Consider the following 22,912-nt stretch of genomic DNA (forward strand, 5'->3'; position numbering starts at 1 on the left):
GACTTCATGAATAAAATGTGATGTTAATTAGGTTTAATAATACTTGAGTTTATGGAGAAAAATCCCATGGACATATGGTGTCCTGTAAAAGTAATTAACGCTTGTGACAGCAGTGTCATCAAACTGTACTGTCGCCTGTCACATACTCTCTGTCTCTGTCTGTCTCTCTCTCTCTGTCTGCCTGTCTGTCTGTCTCTATGTCTGTCTCTCTGTCTCTCTCTTTGTCTCTCTGTCTATATGTCCCTCTTTCTGTTTATGCTGATTTTACAGTGGAGCTGGGGAGTGTAATTGCATTGTTTCTCCCCGGGTGTAGTTCCATGCTAAAAGGGAAGCCCTGTCACCAGAAGCGGTGTTCGAGGAGACTCATGCAGATTCAGAGATGCTCATCAACAGGAGGAAAACATGACAGACTCTCACTGGAACACTATGAGGCCTGTTTCGCCTGGCTGCTGGGTGCTCTTCACATCCTTTGTATTGAGTCTAGGTGGTGATTATACACTTACAGCATGTTAGAATTGAGCACAACTAGAACCATTCACAACCTGTGAAGTTGATGAATGGTTGTGAGTAGGGAAGTATCTAGTGAATCACACACACACCATCTGAGCTCTGCAGGGTGCACTGTCTGGACTAAGGAGACAGGAGACGGACCTTGCCAGTGATGTTTGTAGTCGCAGGTACGGGACAGGGCGATCATCATGGCGCTGTAGAGGGGCAGCACCATGGCACACAGACGCCAGCTGCGCCCACGACCCGCCACCGTGAAGCACTGCAGCTTCCCTGCCAGGTAGAAGGAGGTGAAGCCGAGGCCAGAGAACGCAACTGACAGAGAGATGGAGAGACAGAGAGAGAGACAGTTAGAGATACAAAGAATGTGTGAAGGACGTCTTACAAGTACATGTTACAGTTGGCAAAAACAGGTGAGTCATATCTGTCTACACACCTATTCCTTTACCTGCACTCTCTTACAATTATTAACTACTCAAACATGTTAGCATGGGCCCACCATATGTCTGATACAACAGAGATATGAACAGGCTGTAGGTGATCCATCTGTGTTGGTGAGATGTGAGATACCCTGTCTGCACTCCCTCCTCCCCTCCAGCAGCCCAGTGGAGGTCTGCCGTGAGCTTGATGGCCATGAGGATAAGAACGATCGCCACCTGATTGTGTGAATTTAAGGCGTATGATGGAGTTGCAAGAGGCTACGGAAGGACAGGGTCATTAGTTGAGCGCTCTGGCCAAACAGCCTCCATCAGCTGCCCATTTGTCACCAGGCCCAAAAACCACAGGAGAATACTAAGCATACACATGCAGCCCTCAGAAGAGGGAGGGAGGGAGGGGGAGGGAGGTACAAGGAGAAAGAGAGGCTCCAGGGAGGGTAGGGTAGGCAAAGTTGGCTCATTTATGCATCCAACATTTTAGTCATCTCTCCACTCAGCAGTTTACTTTGATGTAAACTTTGATGTAAATGTAAAGCTTTTCAGTTTTATTTGGTTATATTTTGCTACCACCCTCCCGCTCTTCTAATCTAAGGTGGCTAAGGTTTAATATTTTACACGCTACTTTAGGAGCGCTCGCGCAGATTACATAGTTTTCTATTGACTGTGCGCCGCGCCAATGAGACCCTAACCCTAAGCAATTACTGAAACATGGGAACAGAAGAGGATGAAAAGAAGATGAAAAGGCTTGGCTCTGAATTAAGGGTTTTATGTTCATATAAGTTATGTTTAAAATATATCAAAACTATATTGCCTTCAATGATGAGGGATAAAGGTAAGACTAAGCAGATTTTAAAAAGCCAGCACAAGCAAAACCACAACAAATAAAACATCAGTTCTGCATGTTGCAACATCAAGGTTCTGATGTTGCATAGACGTTAGCAGACACCTTGTTGGGTGTTAATGAAGAAGGAGAATAACATGGGAAGGTGTCTTTCAGGATTTCTTCCAGGCAGGGCCATCTGGCTTGTGATTATAGCAGCATACTCTCCAGACACTGATATTAATGGTTCTGACACACCAAGTATTCCTGATTGTAATATGGTTTGAACCGCATCTTTAATGCCTGTCAAAGTCTTAACTTCAGCACTGGTAGAAAACGATTTAGTACTTTAGGGTAGAGTGTGTTCCAGAAGATAAAGTGGAGCGAAAACTCCTTAACAAATTCATCAGTCCAGAGGGTTAGTTAACATGATCAGTCAGGGCAAGGGATCAGTCCAGAGAGTTAGTTAACATGATCAGTCAGGGCTAGGGTTAGGGATCAGTTCAGGGGGTTAGGTTAGTTAACATCACTTCATAGTGTGTTCATAGAGGAGTGCCTTGTGCTCCACTGGTCTTGCATGCTTGGCAATGAAACAAGATTATTATCCAAAATCAGCATTTATCATTCTCAGAGAGATAAAAGTCCCAATCCCAAGTCTGCAATCCCAGCGGTACTGTTCACTCTCCATGAAGCCTGTTTCCATCTAACATCAGAATAGCTGGAGCCTCCATCTCTCCTCTCCATAGGTCTCCCTCTCCACTGGCCCCGGCCATCTGTCCACCTCATCTCTCTTTCCTGAAGCGGTTCTTATGAACAGAGCCACAGTGACCTGCTCAGCTCCAGGGTTTTCTTCATAATTGTCTTGTTTACTGCTGTGCAGTCATTATGCTAAATGGGTCACAGTCATTTTAATGTAGACAAAAACAAGCAAGCATGTACTGCTACAGTACATGGCCTTTAAAGCAAAAAGCTTGACAGTGCAAGACAAAGACAGAGTTTACAGGTATAACCGGGTCTTTGCAGCCACACCTTGACAAACAACATGCAGTAGCTGTTGACCACTACAGAAAGTTTTGAATTATTTAACATACTGCTGGAAATAAAATTGCTTGCAGAGCAGTATGGCCTAAAACAGACCTTTCACTTCCTTGATTCCACAGACAGAATGTAGCCAGACAGTGAAGAAGAAGAGAAAGTTTGGTTTGAAGAGATGTTTTTAGTGCTCTAAATAAAGAGGAAGCTCTAAATTCTTAACCTAACCTCTATCCAGTGTTGTGCATGAACGCGTTATTGAACGCGTTATTGAACACGTTCATTTTTATGAGAACGATGAACTAAACGCAACTTAATGACAAATAATGAATTTGAACGGTGAACACGTTCATATTATTTAAGGTCTAGCTAAAACGTTACGGAACGTTTTCCTTCTCCTGAGGAGAGACGCTGTCTAAATCGAATGCTTGCACCATGTCTCAGTGCCCATAACATTTTCGCTATGTAGCCTAACCTAAACCAACTAACTCGACTTCGCAATACGTTACCCATGATTCTTCGCACACACGTAGACCAAACAAGCAACGTATTCCAAGACAACAGCTCTCCGTCTCATAAAAATGGCGTGAAAGCAGAGACGCAGACTCAGCGACTACATCTGATCTGATGCACCTTTATTATTTTTTGCGGGATTTTTACACACAGTACACACACACACCTTAAAACTAAGGAATTAATTGAACTATGAACTATTTCAGAATTTAAATGGTGAACTATTAACGTGAACGATTCATATTTACTTGTATGAACTGAACTTTGAACTAGTTCATGAGAGGTATGAATGTGCACAACACTGCCTCTATCATATTCAATTGTTTTCACAGATGTCTTCATAGCAATGATGCATGTGTATACGTGTATGCATGCACTCACAAGTGTAGATGAGTGTTTGTATGTGCATACAGGCGTTCACGTGTGTGTCCATGTGTGTGTGTGCTTTTATGTGAGTGTGTGGATGCCAGCTGTGACTCACAGGAGGATTTGTGTGTCTGTGTGTGCTTGGAGTTTGGCTCTAGCTGTACCTCACAGGAGGATACAGTAGGTGTATGTGAGGATTTGTGTGTGAGGAAGTGTGTGTGTGTGTGTGTAGCTGATGGCTGTGACTCACAGGAGGAGTGACTGCTAGGGAAGCTCTTGCGGCCCTCTGACACCAGGTCCGGCTCCCCAGTACACAGCATCTTAGCGTTTAACTGCCCATCTGGGAAGCAGCGCTGGAAATAGTCCGGCCTGGGTCTGGGTGGGGGTAACTACAGTTATACAGACAACTAATCCCTAACACCAACAATATAACACTCTGTATGTGCCAGGAAAAGAATCCTCACGAACACAAACAACAACACATTGCAAATGTAATAGTGGCCTTGCTCCATCAGAGGTACACTCGGACGATATTCTCCCCTCACTGGGATCGGACCCGCCACCTCTGACATCCCAAGCACGACCACTACCAGCTACGCCAACGAAAAGCTAGCTCTTCGCTGGCGCGGGTGGCCTGTTACATACCAGAGAAATGAGTTTAACCGATCACTGGCTACACACACATTAATTAAGTGGCTGCAAGGAGCAATACGGTTCTAGGGCTGTTTGTCCAATTTATCACAAGCCTCACAAAGAAGACACATTTTTTGCCTGCAAACAAAATCAGACATTCTGCATCCTCTGAATCGCTCGTTACCTGCCCACTATCAGCTTGATGGTGTTTGTGAAGACTCCATTCAAAGCCAAAGCCAGGGACACCGCTGTAGAATAGAAAAGCATCAATATCACCACATTTTTATCAGGGTGAGCAACAGGAAACTGATATTTCTCTTGGAGACAGTGTAGCATGTCTTATTTAGATAAAAGTTGATGTTTTTGAGAGCTGTGAGGTGTCCATATGTGTTTAACAGCTGATTCAAGTGGCTTGGTGGAGGTGCTGGATAGGTTCAAATGATCTAATCTTAATCGCCTGATAGGTGCTGTGATCTCATCTGAATCGCCTGATATGTGCTGTGATCTCATCTTAATCACCTTGTGCTGCTGGAGCTGCCAGCAAAATACTGTGAGTTCCTTAAAAAATGGGATTGTACCAAGAGTGAGGACTCAAACAAGGAGTAGGGGCCGAGATATGATTCATGTTTTTTCCTCGTAGATTTTTGTTTGTTACCCTTTATGTTGTAAAGAACTGTATATAAAGTAAAAATGTGTTGACATTGTGTGTTTCATATTGTTATTCATGTGTACATATTGTTTTAGTGAGCGAGGTTGAGATATGATTATGCAGGACAGATCGTTCAGCTCAGCCTCAGAGTGGTCTCCTCTGGCCAACAACAGAACTGAACCCCAGACTGTAAATGTCTCTGGCAGGCTGTAATAGTTCATTTATATGATCATTACAGTGTCCTGTGAGACATTTGAGGCTTTGATGAAGTATTAAGTAGTCCTGCATGAAGGGCAGATGGGAAGACTTTCTAAACCCTAACACTCTCTGCTACTTGCTATCATTTTCCAACTCCCGCTCTTGGCTAAATTATGTCTTAATTATGACCCTTTCTCTACTGTGGAGGGTCGTCTTTCCTTTGATGTGTGGTGTTAATCCTGGTTGCTGCTCCTCTGTAGTGTGTAATGCATCTGATGAAGTACTGCACTGGATAGAAGACTCTACTTTAATGATATAAGCAGAAGTGTCTTAGTGTCTTTTTTCTTCATTCTTTCTATATTTCTGTCTGTCTGTTTGATTGGGTTTGTGTTCAACTTTCTTGCTTAATTCTCTGTTGGCTCCATCCCTGCAGGCCCTAACCCTAACCCCACACTCAGAAGGAACAACGAGAACCAACACAACACCCAGACAGCGTGTGCAGAGTTAAACTAATAGCATGAAATGTAAATGGATGCAAGCGTTCATGTCTGCTCTGCCAGGAATCATCCCACTCCTTCAGCAAAGCAGCGACTAGACATGGAGCAGAGCAGACACATTAAAATCTGTGAAATAAAACATTTATTTAACTATAGAAAGTGCATGCAGATGTGTAGAGCTGCTGGTTAGGGTTAGATGCATGTAATATGCATATAATGTGAGGTGTAAAATACTCTACACCTGGGGCCAGTTGCATAAACTTGGTTTAAGACTAGTCTTAGCCTTAGACTGTCTTAAATTGTCAGGTTAGACTAGTCTATTTTAAGCTTGTCTGTTGCATAAATAGTAAAACGGACTTAATTTGAGGTAAAAAAGTTAGCCACCTCTCCCCCTGGCTAAACCTTGCGGTAAGGGCTGAGTTGCTATGCCAACGATCTGTTAGTAGGCTACGTCATTATCTTAGCATAATTTATTACGAAAGGAAATAAGTGTGTTATTTGTAACTGCAGAAAATGTGGACTGGGTTCTGCTTTTCCGCAGAATAAAACGTCATTTTATTAAACGAGTGAGTAGATGACAACATAACTCACTTTATTGCACCTAGCACCAGCCATCTGCGTTGGAGTTGTTGATAAATGGAAGTAGCGTTGGGGTTAAATAAAGAAGCTTAAAAACGCATACACTATTTGTTAATAAGACAATTTTTCCATTTTACATACACCTCTGTACATACTCACACCTGTACACACCCACACCTGTACACACCGACACCTGTACACACCTACACCTGTACACACCCAGACCTGTACACACCCAGACCTGTACACACCCACACCTGTACATACCTAGACACGCCTCCTTAATTTCTGTCTTGTCTGTCCTTCTGATGATCTTCACTACAAAGATCACTGCCAGGGGAGTTAGGAATGAAATTGCCTGTGAGGAAAAGAAGAGAGAAAAAGACAAAGGTTAAGTAGATCTTTTCATTCAAGGCTTGTCATGAAGGGTTGCCTGGTTTGTCACAAAATGACATTCCTTGTTGATGGGAAATATGCACATGAAATCTACAATAAAATGTTTTCCTTATCTGCTGATTTGAAATGAACAAACCCCTTGAAACAATACGCTCTGTCGTCAAATTCTTATGAGATAGAGATCCTTGGATCATTTACCCCAACTCTGAAAATGTCATTTCCAAATAGGAACTGTTACAGTTCGAACAGGACACTTTTAAGAGTGTCTTTGTAATCCATGGCAATGAGAAGAAAATGATTCATAATCAGTGAATATTAACATCCCTTTGGCTGAAACATAATTGCAGGTGTGGAAGTCTGGAGTTTTACAGATAACTGGTGGACGGATGTTGTTCTCTCAATCATGCAGGAGCTTTCCTCGTTAACATCCTCAATTCAATTTATCATATCATGTCATAGAAACGCACTATCGTCTTCAAGGAAGAAGCACAAAAGGTGTTTCACTGGGAGATAACATCTTCTGGAATGACCTCACTTTTGCCCAAAGAAAGGATGGTCAATTATTAGGTCTATCAATACAATAAAGTATAAATTAAGACGGATTTGAGAGACCGCAGATAGAGTGCGGCTAGTCTGGTTTGTTATATGTTTTGGAAACTGCAAAGGCAGCTCGGGTCCAAGATGGATTCGAGAGACCGCAGATAGAGTGCGGCTAGTCTGGTTTGTTATATGTTTTGGAAACTGCAAAGGCAGCTCGGGTCTAAGACGGATTCAAGAGATTGCAAATAGATTGCGGCTAGTCTGGGTTGTTATATGTTTTGGAAACTGCATGGGCAGCTTGAGTCTAAGACGGACTCGAGACACCTCAAAGACTGCGGCTTATATGTGCTTTTGATTCTTGCAAAGATTGCGGCTTGTATTTTGTTTTGTTCCATTTTAATTTATATTGTTGTTATTATTATTGTTTATTGTTTTTATTGATTTTATGTAAAGCACATTGAGCTGCAATGCTTGTATGAAATGTGCTATATAAAGTCTTATTATTATTATTATTATTATAAAATACTATTATTTGTATGAACTACTAATGAGTACCTCAAAGGAGATGGGAGACATTGCCATCCCAAAGGGATTTCAGCTGAAGTCTAAATCTGAATATAAATTGTGTGACTTTGATATCAGGGTTCATACATAAATACAATTTCCAGTTTTCCAATATTTTGGGTCGGTACTGTATTAGTGTGAGGGTATGTGTGGGTGTGTGTATTGACAGTATGTGTTTATGTTCGTGTGTACTTTAGATACAAGCTGAGTCTGGTGTTACACCTTGGCGAAAGGCACCGAAACGTAATCTAAGCAGACAAAGTCATTTCCGTCTTTTTTTCATTTACAGATAAATTCTACGTTTTCAGATCGAGACACTGATGCTGAAAGCTTCTACTGTGGCTGCAAGCTTCTACTGTGGCTGCAAGCTTCTACTGGTGCTTGTAGTCTGCTCTGAAGGGTCTCTGTATGGTTTTACTATCCTGTTATTGAGTAAAAGGAATGCAGTTTCTGACAGCTGTCCCTTTATTGGGAAATAGAGGGTTAAGGTCACAGTTATTGGGACATAGAGGCCGGGGATGTTAGTTTAATGGACTAAAGGCCGAATATAATTCACAGTACATGTAGTGGTGCATACTTTGTGCACATCTCCCTGTCCCTTAACACAAACGCAAGATGCAATACCAACAGAAAATTGTGAACAGTAAAATAGAAAACAGTGAAGAAGTGGAATACACAACTGCAGTAAATATGTGAGCTGGCTCGTAATTAGACATAAAGACATACATTAGCAATACCTCCTCCTATGTCGCCTTGGTTACTGCTGTTGTACAAATTCTGAAGGAGTTGTCAACGTATTTAGTCACAAAATGTTTTGGCGCTGACCTGCCTTCTAGTGGACATAGCTTTTTAAAATCAATGTTGACATAAAGAACGCAGTGGAGTATGTGAACAATGTCTATGTCTAAGCACTTGGGGAAAACTTAATTAGCAACAGACATGTTTTATACAAACAATTCTGAGGAAATTTACTACAATTACACTGGAATTATGTATGTAAATTAATTCAGAGATAGCAACAGTGAGGGGTTGTTATTACATTCTGACATCAAAATCAAGACCTATTCTGTTCCTTAGGCAACAGGCACAGATAATCCTGTTTAACAGATACATTATTATGGGTTTTACCAACCCACTAGTAACTAGTTGTTAATGCCTCTTCAAACTTTAATCTCTGTTGCTAAATCTGCCTTTAGTGCCTGTTATAGATTGAGAGTTAGATTCCTTACTGTATGGTTTCTGTGTTTGCCAGTAGGGAACCTAAGTGTGTGTGTTTATTGATAACCTTCATCACCCTCCAATGCCCCTTCATCACCCTCCAATGCCCCTTCATCACCCTCCAATGCCCTTTGCTTACCTTAGACATAATCTCCATAGAGACAAGATATTTATCCAAGGACTATTGATCCCAAGGATCATATTTATCAACAAATTATTTAGTCCTCAATAGGAGAATTTGAGGGTTCAAACCATTAATCTAAATGAGATTCTATTGTGCACATTTCTTAAAAGCCAGTAAAGCTACTGATGCAGTTTTAACGTATGTGGAGGGAGAAAAAGAGATGAGAGCATGAGAAAAAGACAGAAGAGAGAGCGAGAGAAGATATACAGAGATTGAGAAAGTGTGGACATCTGGATCTTTTTTTTCAACTTACAAACATGACTCTCTTGGGGATGTGGTCAGACTCGACCAGAGGGTTCTTGTAAAGCCAGAGCTCTTCCGGATGGATCACCCTCTCGAATGGCTCCAGGAACTCTGTGAACCTGAGCAGAGAAGCAGAGTGTGTCAGTATTGGTGCCAACACTAAACTAAATGTACATAAACCTTCTTGTTTTACCTCCCAGTCTCTCTGCTTCAATCCCCTCAGGGGAAATTAGACACAAAGCACTGAGTTATCCATAGTCAACCCTCCATGACTATTCAAACATCGCACCATATCTGATTGTAATTAACACCCAGCATTGGATGTAAGATGGATGAGTGTAGTTCCGGACGGTCATTTCGTAAAGGTTTGTTGACAGTGGACACTTTCCATCATTTAGTTCCTTAAAGGAAAAGTGTTCTTGACTGACCAGTGATATACAGGAAACAAGTCTGACCCAGACAGCTTCAGTTTGGCTTTGCCACGGACTAGCTTCAATACAGCCCTCTGCCTACTTCCAGAGATTAGCATGCCCCTGCACCTCCAGCAATCCCAGGGTACCCTGAGATCTGTCAAACCCGACCTTGTTCTCAAATGTATCTCAATTGGCTATATGTACACGACAGTGATACTATTTCCGGGGGGAACATTTTACATTACATTATCTGTAGGGAACATATGACAGACCAATTATTTATCTGTTAACATTAACGACTAGCAAGCACCCTGACAATCAGATAATTGAGTACATTATAATGTAGCTAAAAATTGTTAGCTAGTGATAGCTAGCTAGCAACACAAACATCGTTGCAGCTAGTGATTGCCAGCTAGCTTTACTAGTACTCTGTGGGCCTCGGGTACTAACACTTTTGCGCCCACTTCAGGCGTATTTGTTTCACAATGTGCGCGTAAAAGCATGGCGAGGTATGTACAAACATGTCGCACTGAGGTAAAAGTGCAGACTGCCTGTCACGGGAACTGAAAATGGCAAATTACACTTTTCCGTGTCATGCATATGCATTCACGGGAGGGTCAAGGGGAAAGTGGGAGTTTCCCATAAAGAGATGGGAGGGGATGCGTAAAGTGTGCCTAATTATGTATTCCGCGGTATGTACAAAAACCGCCCGTGAAAGTGTGCCTCTATTTTGCGGTGACAATTCTGCGCCTCTTAAAAGCAGGTGTAAACCAGGATGCGGGTTTCCTCACATATGCCTCCTGGTGAAATGGCAGCAGTAATCCAAGCAAGACGAAGACATAGGCCAAGGAGACGAACTGAAAGGATTTTTGCCACAAGGATCACACTTTTTCAGTTGAGTGAACACAAAATCATTACGTGTTATAGATTAAGCAGCCATGCAATATTACAGTTACTGATTTTGTAATTTCGGTCCAAATTGAATTTTTTGGTGTTGGTGTGGAATTCCGTGTATAATATTTAAATTTGCTATTACCTCATGAACAAGCACATCACTTTGTTATCACTAAATCTTTGTTTTCGCTGTTTTGACTTTGGTGGCTAATCCATGATAGAGAGGAGGCCCATTCAATTGTGCGTTTAAATGCTCGCAATTTACAGTATAGTGGGCGGAGAAAGGCGCTGATTACCCGATGAACTGCAGGTTTGGTAAATACGACGTAAACTGAAGTATCACAGCGTGAGTTTTCTGCAGGTTGGCCATGGCGCTGATAACACTACATTTGCAAATGTTCGTACATGAGGGCCTGAGAGTTTGAGAAACCTTACCTTCGTAATGGTTGATGTAGTTAGAAACGTAAAATTGTAACCCTTTTTCCCTCTTGCTTGAAGGGCAGCAACATAGAATCCTACGTACATCACACCTTGTCCCTGCTCTTGTCTATCTGAAACCCGACTCGTTTCTCCCGACAGATCAATAATCAACATCTATTTGATCTATAAGCAAGATCTATAATCGTTGCATTTCTACCCCTCACACACAGTCACACACACAGACACCTACTTGCTTGCAGAGAGAATGTTATTAAAGTTTTCCCAGGGAGAGACTATGAGCCCCATCATACACAGATAACATCAGTCAGCATCCTTCTATCATCTCAGTCATTAACCCAGTAGGATCTATACCTGCTCTCTGCAGGGCTTATCTCCACACACTAACCAAGGACCTTAATGACCTCCTGCAGGAACATACACTCACATACAGATAAACGCCATACTCACTCTCATTACATTTAGAAATCATATTTTCACACACACATATTAATTGACAACCACCACTGTAATTGTATTTCCACTGTGCACCTCTAGTCCTTAATTATCTGCTGTACTTACAAAAAAAAGTGTTTTCAATAAATGTGCACAAATGTAGCATACAGCATACAAAAGCACAAACGTACACACACCCCAAAACACAAACATACAGATTGAGAAGATAAAACAGGATAATTGATTTGGAATTGTAAAGGGTCAGTCACCCAGACAGCAGTCACAACCATAGTTGGGTGTGCTCAAGCCTTCGGCGAGAGCACAACCTTTGTTCTCTCATATATATTATTATTCTTTTTGCCCCCCTAAAACTCAGTCAATATTTGGCCTACATAGACAACCTAGGTGTCGAAAGTTTCGTCTTGGTAGCGATTGAGTTGCTTCTATTGGGATTTACGTTCCGTTGCATGGTTTAGGCTCAAGTTACGTTTTTGTGGCGAAAAGTGAAGCTAACGGTGGCTAATTTGCTAGCCACAGTCACTGACGTTACTAACGTCACTACGTCACTAACGTCACGAAAACACGCGTGACTACCTGTAGCAGAACATTCGTTTCGCATCTGTTAACTTGGGGGATAGCTAGGCTAACTATAGCTTTACTGCAAGGCAGCTGCAGAAACGCCACAAGCAAAGAGGCCAGGGTGATAACTATTTATTTTGTGATGTGAAACACAATTGTGAAATGTAATGTACCATATTAGCTGATATTATTAAGGAAGTAGGCCCACATCTACTTTCGGAAACGGTAGTCTACTATTTCACTGAAGCATTAGCATCATGACATTAGCCTTTGTTGCCCGGGCAACACATACTACAGTGGTCTATGATACATCTGTTTTCAATCGTTAAAATAAACATTCCTCACAAATACATTTTCGTTGTAGGATTTATTATGACATTACAAGTAAACGATTTGTGGGTGAAATGATCATTACCTGTGGTTTCAAACCAGTGTTGCTCACTGCAACGCTGTAGCCTACGCGAGACACTACAGAAACATCTACTGTACACAGCTGTAGGAAGTCAAACGGCGATAGAACATGTTCAGCAATCCCCTTACTTAAATCAAAAGTCTATCTAACTACTGACCTTAACTTCATTGCCACAGCCTAAACTTTGTCAATCTGTTCATGAAAATAATTAATTTCAGCCTAAACCGTACAACGGAACGTTAAATCCAATTCAACCAACGCAATCGCTACCAAGACGAACACAGCAGTAGTCTACTGTACTGTACTGTAGTAGTACAATTTACCGGGGCAGCTTCTCCACACAGGGCTATATCGCATTTTGCGTTGTTACTGACAATGATCTCTACCAGTGAGCTTTTTATGAATGAGCGATTTTCCACTAAATAAATGTCAAGCTTATTTACGTTTTTGGGGGCATATTTTCAGTTAGCAGATGGTACTGTTTGAATCGCGATTCCATCTTCTACTGCCGGTAACGTCGTAGAATAATCTTCAAAGGGGGTTCTTTATTAATGAATGAATGCAATATGAGTAGGCTAAATGCCTGAAAATATCACGAGAAGTGAAAACTTAAAAGGACGTTTAAATCATAGAGATTAGGTCAATTTTGACACCGGTCTGCCAAATGTATTCGTTTTGATTCAGCTATGAGGCTGCCTCTTGCAGGGGAAATGAGAAGACATCTATTTCATTCTACACTTCACTTGTATTTTGAGTTGTAAATGAGCAGCAAAAAAAATATGCTTTTAAATCTATGTAATCTTTATAAATAATAAGTAGGCCCGATGCATTTTTATATAAAATATACAGACCCCTGTGCAACCGACGCAAGCAAGCACACCCTACAATTTCCCCAGAAATTGTATCCTCTCTAGTTTTATCGTATGTTATATAATATTGTATAACTCTGCCAGTATTTTGTTGTACATTTTCTACATTTTATTTTGTTCATTATGTTTACATGCCCACCAAAGTAAATTCCTTGTTTGTGACCACTTACTGATTCTTATTTCTCTCTCTGTCTTTCTTCCATCACACAAACACATACACACACAACCTATGAGCATCCCCTCCTCAGGGGTCTGAGTTGGGCACCATGCTGCGAGTCTCAGCTTCAGCTGAGCTCCTCTAATATGATTAGTGAGGAGAATCAGTGACAAACAGGCCCCTTGCCCTGACCTCTAATGAACAGGCTCATGATTGCTCTCGTATTGGCCTGTGAATTCAAATGGAGTAATGTAATTTGTTGTACAGCCTTTGGATCCTGAGTGAGTGGATGGAATCTCTGGTTCCTGATGAATTGGTTGAAGAACTGCCTCAGCTGGAGCGACACTCTGATCCTGTGTTATAATATTATGACATGAACTAGAGAGGGTACAATTTCTGGGGAAATTGTAGGGTGTGCTTGCTTGCGTCGGTTGCACAGGGGGGGTCGTTTTTTTAATGAAATGTTTACAACTGATATTTCTGTATATTTTATATAAAAATGCATACTTATTATTTATAAAGATTACATAGATTTAAAAGCATATTTTTTTTGCTGCTCATTTACAACTCAAAATACGAGTGAAGTGTAGAATGAAATAGATGTCTTCTCATTTCCCCTGCAAGAGGCAGCCTCATAGCTGAATCAAAACGAATACATTTGGCAGACCGGTGTCAAAATTGACCTAATCTCTATGACTTAAACGTCCTTTTAAGTTTTCACTTCTCGTGATATTTTCAGGCATTTAGCCTACTCATATTGCATTCATTCATTAATAAAGAACCCCCTTTGAAGATTATTCTACGACGTTACCGGCAGTAGAAGATGGAATCGCGATTCAAACAGTACCATCTGCTAACTGAAAATATGCCCCCAAAAACGTAAATAAGCTTGACATTTATTTAGTGGAAAATCGCTCATTCATAAAAAGCTCACTGGTAGCGATCATTGTCAGTAACAACGCAAAATGCGATATAGCCCTGTGTGGAGAAGCTGCCCCGGTAAATTCTACTACTACAGTACAGTACTAGACTACTGCTGTGTTCGTCTTGGTAGCGATTGCGTTGGTTGAATTCGATTTAACGTTCCGTTGTACGGTTTAGGCTGAAATTAATTATTTTCATGAACAGATTGACAAAGTTTAGGCTGTGGCAATGAAGTTCAGGTTAGTAGTCAGATTGTTTCAACTATTGAAAGACTTGAGTAAGGGGAGTGCCGAACATGTTCTGTCGCCGTTTGACTTGAACAGCTGAGGAGTTTTTGTTAGCTACTCACACTAGTGTCTCGGGGAGGCTACAGCGTTGCAGTGAGCTACACTGGTTTGAAACCACAGGTAATGGTAATTTCACCAACAAATCGTTTACTAATGTCAGAATAAATCCTACAACGAAAATGTATATGTGAGGAATGTTTATTTTAACGATTGAAAACAGATACATCATAGACCACTGTAGTATGTGTTGCCCGGGCAACACAGGCTAATGTCATGATGCTAATATGTCAGTGAAATAGTAGACTACTGTTTCCGAAAGTAGATGTACTTCCTTAATAATATCAGCTTATATTGTACATTACACATCACAATTGTGTGTCATATCACAAAGTAAAATGAGTAAATATTTATCACCCTGGCCTCTTTGCTTGTGGCGTTTCTGCAGCTGCCTTGCAGTAAAGCTATAGTTAGCCTAGCTATCCCCCAAGTTAACAGATGCGAAACGAATGTTCTGCCAAAGGTAGTCACGCGTGTTTTCGTGACGTTAGTGACGTAAGTAGCGTCATTGACTGTGGCTAGCAAGTTAGCCACCGTTAGCTTCACTTTTCGCCACAAACACTTAATTTCCACTTAAACCATGCAACGGAACGTAAATTCCAATAGAAGCAACTCAATCGCTACCAAGACGAAACTTTTGACACCGAGGTTGTCTATGTAGGCCAAATATTGACTGAGTTTTAGGGGGGCAAAAAGAATAATAAAAATAATAATAATAATATATATGTGAGAGAACAAAGGTTGGGCCCTTGCCGAAGGCAAAGCACACCCAATAAAATAATGTAATAGAAAATAATAGAGAATAAAGAATAAAGAATAAAAAGTCAGTGTCAGTTTGGGGCCTTGTTGATAAGGCTAGTTGCGGAAGGAAAGAAACTGTTCTTATGGCGTGAGGTTTTGACTTTGGTGGCTTTTGGCGAGGTTTTGGTCCTGATGGACCGCAGCCTTCTGCCAGAGGGGAGTGGCTGAAACAGAGTGTGTCCAGGGTGGGAGGAGCCACAATCTTCCTCACACGCCTCAGGGTCTTCGAGGTGTGCAGATCCTCGAGGGTAGGCAGATTGCAGCCAATCACTTTTTCAGCAGTGCGGATGATACGCTGCAGTCTGCTCTTGTCCTTGGCAGTGGCAGCAGCATACCAGATGGTGATGGAGGAGGTGAGGATGGACTCAATGATGGCTGTGTAGAAGTGCACCATCGTTGTCCTTGGCAGGTTGAATTTCTTGAGGGTCGCGCACTTGATAGCATGGACAAACTACACAGGGAGAGAATCATATTTAAAGGCATGGATCATGTGACACCATTAATTGATAGCGGGAGCGCTAATCGACCTGAACCCTAGTGACCGCCCGACCAGGGAACGGGGGGAAGGTAGGGCGTTCTTAGCGGGGGGAGTGAGAAGTGTACACTACGATTAAGCCAGAGTGCAGAGATCGGTCTTGCCTGACTGAACTTGTGCAAGCTTCATTTGTTCTTGCTGCACCAGGCACCAGGGATCTCATTTATAAACGTTGCGTATGCACAAAACGGGGCTGAAAATGTGCGTACGCCACTTCCCACGCAAAGGTTGTGATTTATAAAAAACTAACTTGACGGGAGAATGTGCGGTCCTCCACGCAAACTCTGATCCCACTGCTGTGGCCACCAAATAGGCCTAATGTGTTTTTTTGCTCCTCCACCTCGCCTATGTATGTCAATGTCATTGTCTGAAAGTTGCGCCTTTTCGTTCTTTCCCCTCCTGACATCATGATTCAAGAACAATCGCATGCCAGGGCCATTAATCTACTGGATTAGCATTCATGAGGTGCTTTACATTGACCATTTATGGTTAAAAATGGGCGTGTTCAGGGCGGGGTAAAATGCTGATTCACGTACGCACACTTGTGGGTAATCTGTGATTTATAAAGGGAACATTGCTTACAGGTGTGCGTACGCACGGTTTTATAAATCAGATTTTTGGGGGGCGTACGCCATTTTAGGCTTATGGGCATACATACACTAGTAAGAATCCTACGCACAGTTTTATAAATGAGACCCCAGGTTGTCAGCTCCCAACCTATAATCAGAGATGAGCCCAATGAGGGTGGTGTCGTCCGCAAACTTCAGCAGTTTGACAGACGGATTACTGGGAGGTGCAGCTGTTGGTGTACAGGGAGAAGAACAGAGGGGAAAGGACGTAGCCCTGAGGAGATCCGGTGCTGATGGACAGAACAGAAGTCAGACAGGAAGTCTGTTATCCACCTGCAGGCGGAGTCGGGCAAGGTCAGCTGGGAGAGCTTGTCCTGAAGCAGGGCTGAAGTCCACAAACAGGATCCTGGCGGAGGATGCTGGGGAGTCCAGGTGCTGTAGCGTGAAGTGGAGGGCCATGTTAACTGCGTCATCCACAGACCTGTTGGCTCTGTAAGCAAATTGCAGGGGGTCCAGGAAAGGGTCCGTGATGGCTTTGAGGTGTGCCAGCACCAGGCGCTCGAAAGACTTCATTACCACAGAGGTCAGGGCGACGGGTCTGTAGTCATTATGTCCTGTTGGCCTTGGCTTTTTGGGCACAGGGTTGATGGGGGAGGACTTGAGACAGGCTGGCACATGGTATGTCTCCAGGGAGGTGTTGAAGATGTTGGTGAACACCAGAGACAGCTGGAAAGCATGTTTAGTATATCCATCAACGAGAGGTTGTGCTGAGAGAGCAGGACAACAAAACCTGAGGAATGGAAGCATCTGAAAGTAAGTGCCTGTATTGTGTGCCAAACAGGATCAGACATAAGCAGGGTGAAGGGAACAGAGAACAAAGGAGGAGAAAGCAGAGAGAGGGAGACGTTGAGCCTTTCTGTACACAGACCACGACCAGCTAATTGTTTTTCCAGCCAACAGCCATGGTTACAGTCATTCATCAAAGCTAGAGAAGGACCCCAGGCCTTCTGACACAGACTTTGTCCAGATAGATGAGTGTAGCGACCAGCTGGGAATTCAAGCCACAGGCCCCACCAACACAGGTGGACGGTGTGCAGTTTGAGTTGTCTTCATTTTCTCTCTGCTTCCCTGTTTCTCACAGAAACCTTTTGCTAAAGTGGCCAGAACATGGTCAAGGGCCAGAGGGCACATGGTCAAGGGCCACAGGGAACAGAACATGGTCAAGGGCCAGAGGGCATTGGGAAGTGCTTTCCAGTGCAGAGGGTGAGAAGAATTGTAGACTATAAAGTGTTTTGAATAGTTAAACTAATCCGAGTTCTGATACTTTTGAAAAGTAAAGTTATTTTATCGCCCAGTTCTAATCTATTTATAGGTTTGGTGAATTGCTTCAAAGTTTAAATGCAAATAAATAATCACGTCAGGCTGCTTATCTGAATCACATTCCTTGTCCCATAAAACTCTCAGGGTAGACTCCTTCAATGCAAAACTAAATATAACATTTGATTATAATTTTATAATCTAAAATTTCTCATTTGACAGAGTCTGAAGTAAACATTTCATCAGTCTGTCCTATGGCTTTCATTTAGATTCACTGATGAATTACAGAGCAGTATGAGAGGAACCACGTTATCCATCAACAACTCCTGCCCTCAAGGATGCCACACGTGAGGAAAATAAATGTACTAACCATGGTCAATATAGTGTAAGTGTTTTCAAACCGCTGGATTTACTAGAGTTATTCGTCTTCAGCCCCACCACTTTTCCCTACACCGTGGAACACACATCTCCTCGTATCCCTGAGGGGCCATGAAGACTCCAGTGCTCTGTTGGGATGAATGTATTATCTTGGAAGCTAGTTTCTGTTTTTCCAAACCCAGACCAAAAGTAATATTGTGGTTGGATCCCAGGGCTAAAGCAGACAGATCCACACAGGGGTAACCATATTTCATCAGTATTGATCACTGTGTGACAGGGTGGGCTAGGTAGGAGGGCCCAGGGCCCTTGTTAAACCAGACAGGAGTATCTACCACAGTAGCTGCATGATGACCATCCGTCAGAATGCACACTTCACTCACTCCTCAGATACTACAATCTTGACCTTTACATAGATTGAGATGGCTTTAAAATGTCATAGTTGCAGCCAGGAAATAAGCAGTGAAGCAAAAGGTGTCTGATATGCATCTCCACCCAGTGTGGACCAGTATAATGTCTGGGTTCTCATTGGGATATTACAATTTCAATGCCACACAGATGTGTTCACAAAACAATGTGGAGCAGAGGTGTTCAGGCTTGAAGTTAAATCACCCTTCCTGTTATCTTCAGCCAATCCCTTGCTTCATCAGTCTCCAACAGCACCCTGTGGATGGTGATTTTCAATAGACTAGTTTGTGGTTATGCTGCCAAGCCAAATCCATTAAATAAAGGACCTTTTGAAGCATAAATGATGTTCTGAGATAGTTTTATCTAAAGCAGCTATGGGGCCCTATTTTAACTATCTGAAACGCAAGTATCTTTGTGGGCGGGACTCCGGCGCTATTGCTATTATACCGGCGGGATAAATGGCTCTTGCGCCCGATGCAAATCTAAAATGAGTTGTTCTGAAGTAGCTACATTACTCATAGGTGTGGTTTGGGCGTAACGTGCAATAAACCTAACCCTAACCATCAGAGCGTCATGTCAATTCCCTTTAAGAGCAGGCACGCTTGTTCCATGGCGGATTGCTATTATAATGGCGGATTTGCCAGGCGCACGCCAGGAGCGGTTCACAGCCGAGGAGACCGACGTTCTCGTCAGGGTCGTAAAAGATAGAGAAGTGACTTCTCATCCACTTGTATGGGGATGGGAGAAGAAACCCACCCAAATTAGCTTCGGTTAAACAGGCGTGGGAGGAAATTGCCACAATTGTTACAAATCAAGTTCACATACATAGAGATTTCTCATGAAAATATTTTTAATCATTGACATGAAAGAAATGTAACACAGCCATAAAATACATCAAAACAATCTAACGTAGCTTCGCAGGAAGAAGACCCTGGCCTCACCAGCAGTGCGCACGGGCCAAGAATGCACCCTTAAAATAGCATCTGAATAACGCACCACTGACTTTAGACTACGTTTTTCCTGGTCTGTGGCGGAATTGTTTTCTGAAACTGCAAAATAGCACCAGGGAATGTTTGGAACACGCCTCCTCTTTTCGCTGAACCGCCACAGGGAGCGCAAATTCATTCCCTAATTTACCGACGTGCATCTGTGAAGGGAAAAGTCCGCTGTCCGTTGAGTGCAAAATAGGAATGATACATGCGTCGGTGTACAAATTCAATTGCGCTTGTGCAAGATAGGGCCCATGATGACTATTAATGGCACTCTAGTCTGATTTTAACCTCGTTGAGACAAACTGAGAATGGAGACACCTCAAGAGGAGCACGTATGAGTTAGACGACAGGAAACTAAACCTTGTCAAGTGAGTGATGGGCAGTAGAAAATAAATCTAAATATGGTGGGAGAAACAGAAGAAACTTGCATTGGGATCTTATCTTTGACAGCGATGGCTTCATGGTGGTGTCTATAGATAGACAAACACACGAGCGTGCACCCATAACAACAAACATGAGTTTCATTACCACGAAGGTAAGACCATAGAAGGCAGCTAAAACGCTTCTGCTTGGCTATTGCTATTGCCATTCTACCTTAACAGTAAAACTCAGGTCAGCTCCATGACTCCCTGGTGTGTCTGAAACACAATAAAGACTGCCGTGTGTCATTGATTCAATCATGCAAGCTGCCACAATGAGATTAGGGATCCGATGGGGTCAGGGGGGAGAGGGCCTGGTGCAGGCCAAGAAGTGCCTGTTTTAATTAGACTGTTTTATTTCCTCCTATATTTAACCTGCATCCCAGAGCGCCTGGGCTGTCCTGAGGGAGATCAGTGTGTATTCATATGAGAGCTGTTGATTTTGAAGGACAGGGGAGACCAGGGATGTGAGGGCTGGAGCAAGTAATATTTCTCCAGCTTTACAGGCTTTGCACAACCAGAGCCAATTAATAGACATGTGAGAAGCACCAGCAAAGAGCCTGACAGTAGAGGGCCTAGACTACATGACTGGGGGACTGGAGGACTGTATGACTGGAGGGCTGGGGGTCTTGAATACTGGATGACAGGAGGATTGGAGGACTGGGGGACTGGATGACAGGAGGATTGGAGGACTGGAGACAAGACTTTTTATCAAATTTAAATGTATTAAAGGAGAACTTAATACATTTTTGTTATATTTGTTTTTTTCTACACAATTGGAAGTGTACTTACAGTATACAGATGTTGTCCCTACTTATTGACAACTAATACAAACACTAATATATATATATATATATATATATATATATATATATATATATATATATATAAAAAAAAACTGTATATAACAGACAAGGAATTTACTTTGGCAATAAGGTGTATTCATTCAAAAGTTAAGATTCTTGTTGAATGTATACACCTTCCTGCCAAAGTAAATTCCTTGTCTGTGCGAACTTTCATAGTGATTAAAACCTTTCTGATTCTGATCATGTTTTTACTTGGGTACCTTTAGTTTCCCCCTGCCTTAATGGTCATGGGAGTGATTTACAGTTAACACTGTCCTTCTCTTCTGCTCTCAGAGGATCCACCCCCTGCAGGACACTATTAACTACCTTAGTTAATTAAAGCCATTGGTTGAAGAAGGAACACCAGCCTGCCCAGTAATTCTCTCTCTAGACTTTATTGATTGGCTCATTAAAAGGGTTCCCAATGGCAACAGCAAGTTCTAGCCAGTCCTGAAGGAGCTGCCCAGGCGAGGAGCCTTCTCCCCCTCTCTGTCTGTTTCTACTGTGTCTGCATTTCTCAGTCTTCCTCTTTAATGTTGGTCTCAGTTTCTCTCTCCCCCTCCCTCTTCCTTTGCAAGAGGTACAGTGGGCCCAGACATCCATGATGCTCAGCAGCAGGCCTGTCACATCGGGGGGCTGGATCTGACACTGAGTGACATTTTGGCACAGCGGCGTCCCCAGAGAACGCCTGTCCCAAGACAGACGTGGGGAGAAAAAGAGACAAAAACTGGCACCCCCCGCCTGTCACTCAAATTGTCAAAGAAGAGGAAGATGAAATGCAGGATCAATTTCCATCATGTTTCAATATTACCAGGAGTACTTAGACAACAGAATGAGAACATCAACGGGGGCAAATTTGAGGTGAATAGAGTTGAGACAAGTGTCCTGAGAGGCCGGAGGGGGCCCTACCTCTGGGAAAAACATCAGGGACCCTGCCTCTGGGACAGACATCAGGGCTGGGCTGAGACCATTCAGCCACCACCAAGGGTAGGATTGGGATGCAGAAGAGCTGGTGGAGGGCCAAGTTTTAGAGGGAATGTTAGAGAACCTCAAAGACAGAGGCAGACCACTGTGCTCAGACACTTTCCCAGCTGGCTGAGTGCACGCTCCATAAACCCCAGCTGATGCCACAGAGGCTGGGAAACTATCCACTGCTCCATCGGTTCCATCACGCCATCATCCTCAATACGCACTAGTGTCTTTTACCTGCCCTGGAACTTCCTGTCTCATCAATGACCACAGACCAAGTCAATAGGTATTTTACACAGATGCGTAAACTGTAGAACACTTCTAAAAATCAATGGCTAAAAACATTCCCTTTAGAGGGCAATTAACTATTAAAACTTTTGTTAACACAAAGATATTCAGGATTCAGACCAAACATCTGGCATCTGCAGTCATCTTCAAAGTGTGTACTCTAGGTATGTGTAGCTGTTGTGACAGCTGGGGTGAAGGTAGTTGTAAGAGGCCATCTCCTTTGAGAAGCAGGGTAAACATGCAGAGAGCACCACCAAAGAATCAGACACCATCACTCACGCTGATAAGATCTTGGGGCACAGGCACCCAAACTGACATTTATCACTGTTGGCACATTCATTATTCATCGTGCCAAATGTCAGAAATGACAGCATAAAACATGGAATGAAAGTCTGCAGTGCTGCGTGGTTCCAGACACACAGATCACACGTCTCCGCTGGGCAAACCTACAGAGAGTTGGACAAGGTCATTAGCAAACCCTAACTGGCATCTGAGCTCACACACGTGCATCCTCTCACACGCAAACACGTACATGCTCACACACAAACACACG

The 22,912-nt window shown here is 42.7% G+C and overlaps 1 protein-coding gene across 1 annotated transcript in view; it reads right to left on the reverse strand.

Moving 5' to 3' along the window:
- Window positions 1-22,912, reverse strand: part of plpp4 (phospholipid phosphatase 4) — a 28,223-nt gene that overhangs the window by 1,170 nt on the left and 4,141 nt on the right. The window contains exons 2-6 of the mRNA XM_067236721.1: window positions 9,387-9,495; window positions 6,499-6,589; window positions 4,493-4,556; window positions 3,926-4,050; window positions 652-822 (exon numbers count right to left, since the gene is read on the reverse strand). Of these exons, the coding sequence (XP_067092822.1) occupies window positions 652-822; window positions 3,926-4,050; window positions 4,493-4,556; window positions 6,499-6,589; window positions 9,387-9,495 (560 nt within the window). The remainder of the gene's footprint in view (window positions 1-651; window positions 823-3,925; window positions 4,051-4,492; window positions 4,557-6,498; window positions 6,590-9,386; window positions 9,496-22,912) is intronic.

Source organism: Osmerus mordax, chromosome 5 (genome assembly GCF_038355195.1).
Source record: "Osmerus mordax isolate fOsmMor3 chromosome 5, fOsmMor3.pri, whole genome shotgun sequence".
NCBI lineage: Eukaryota > Metazoa > Chordata > Actinopteri > Osmeriformes > Osmeridae > Osmerus > Osmerus mordax.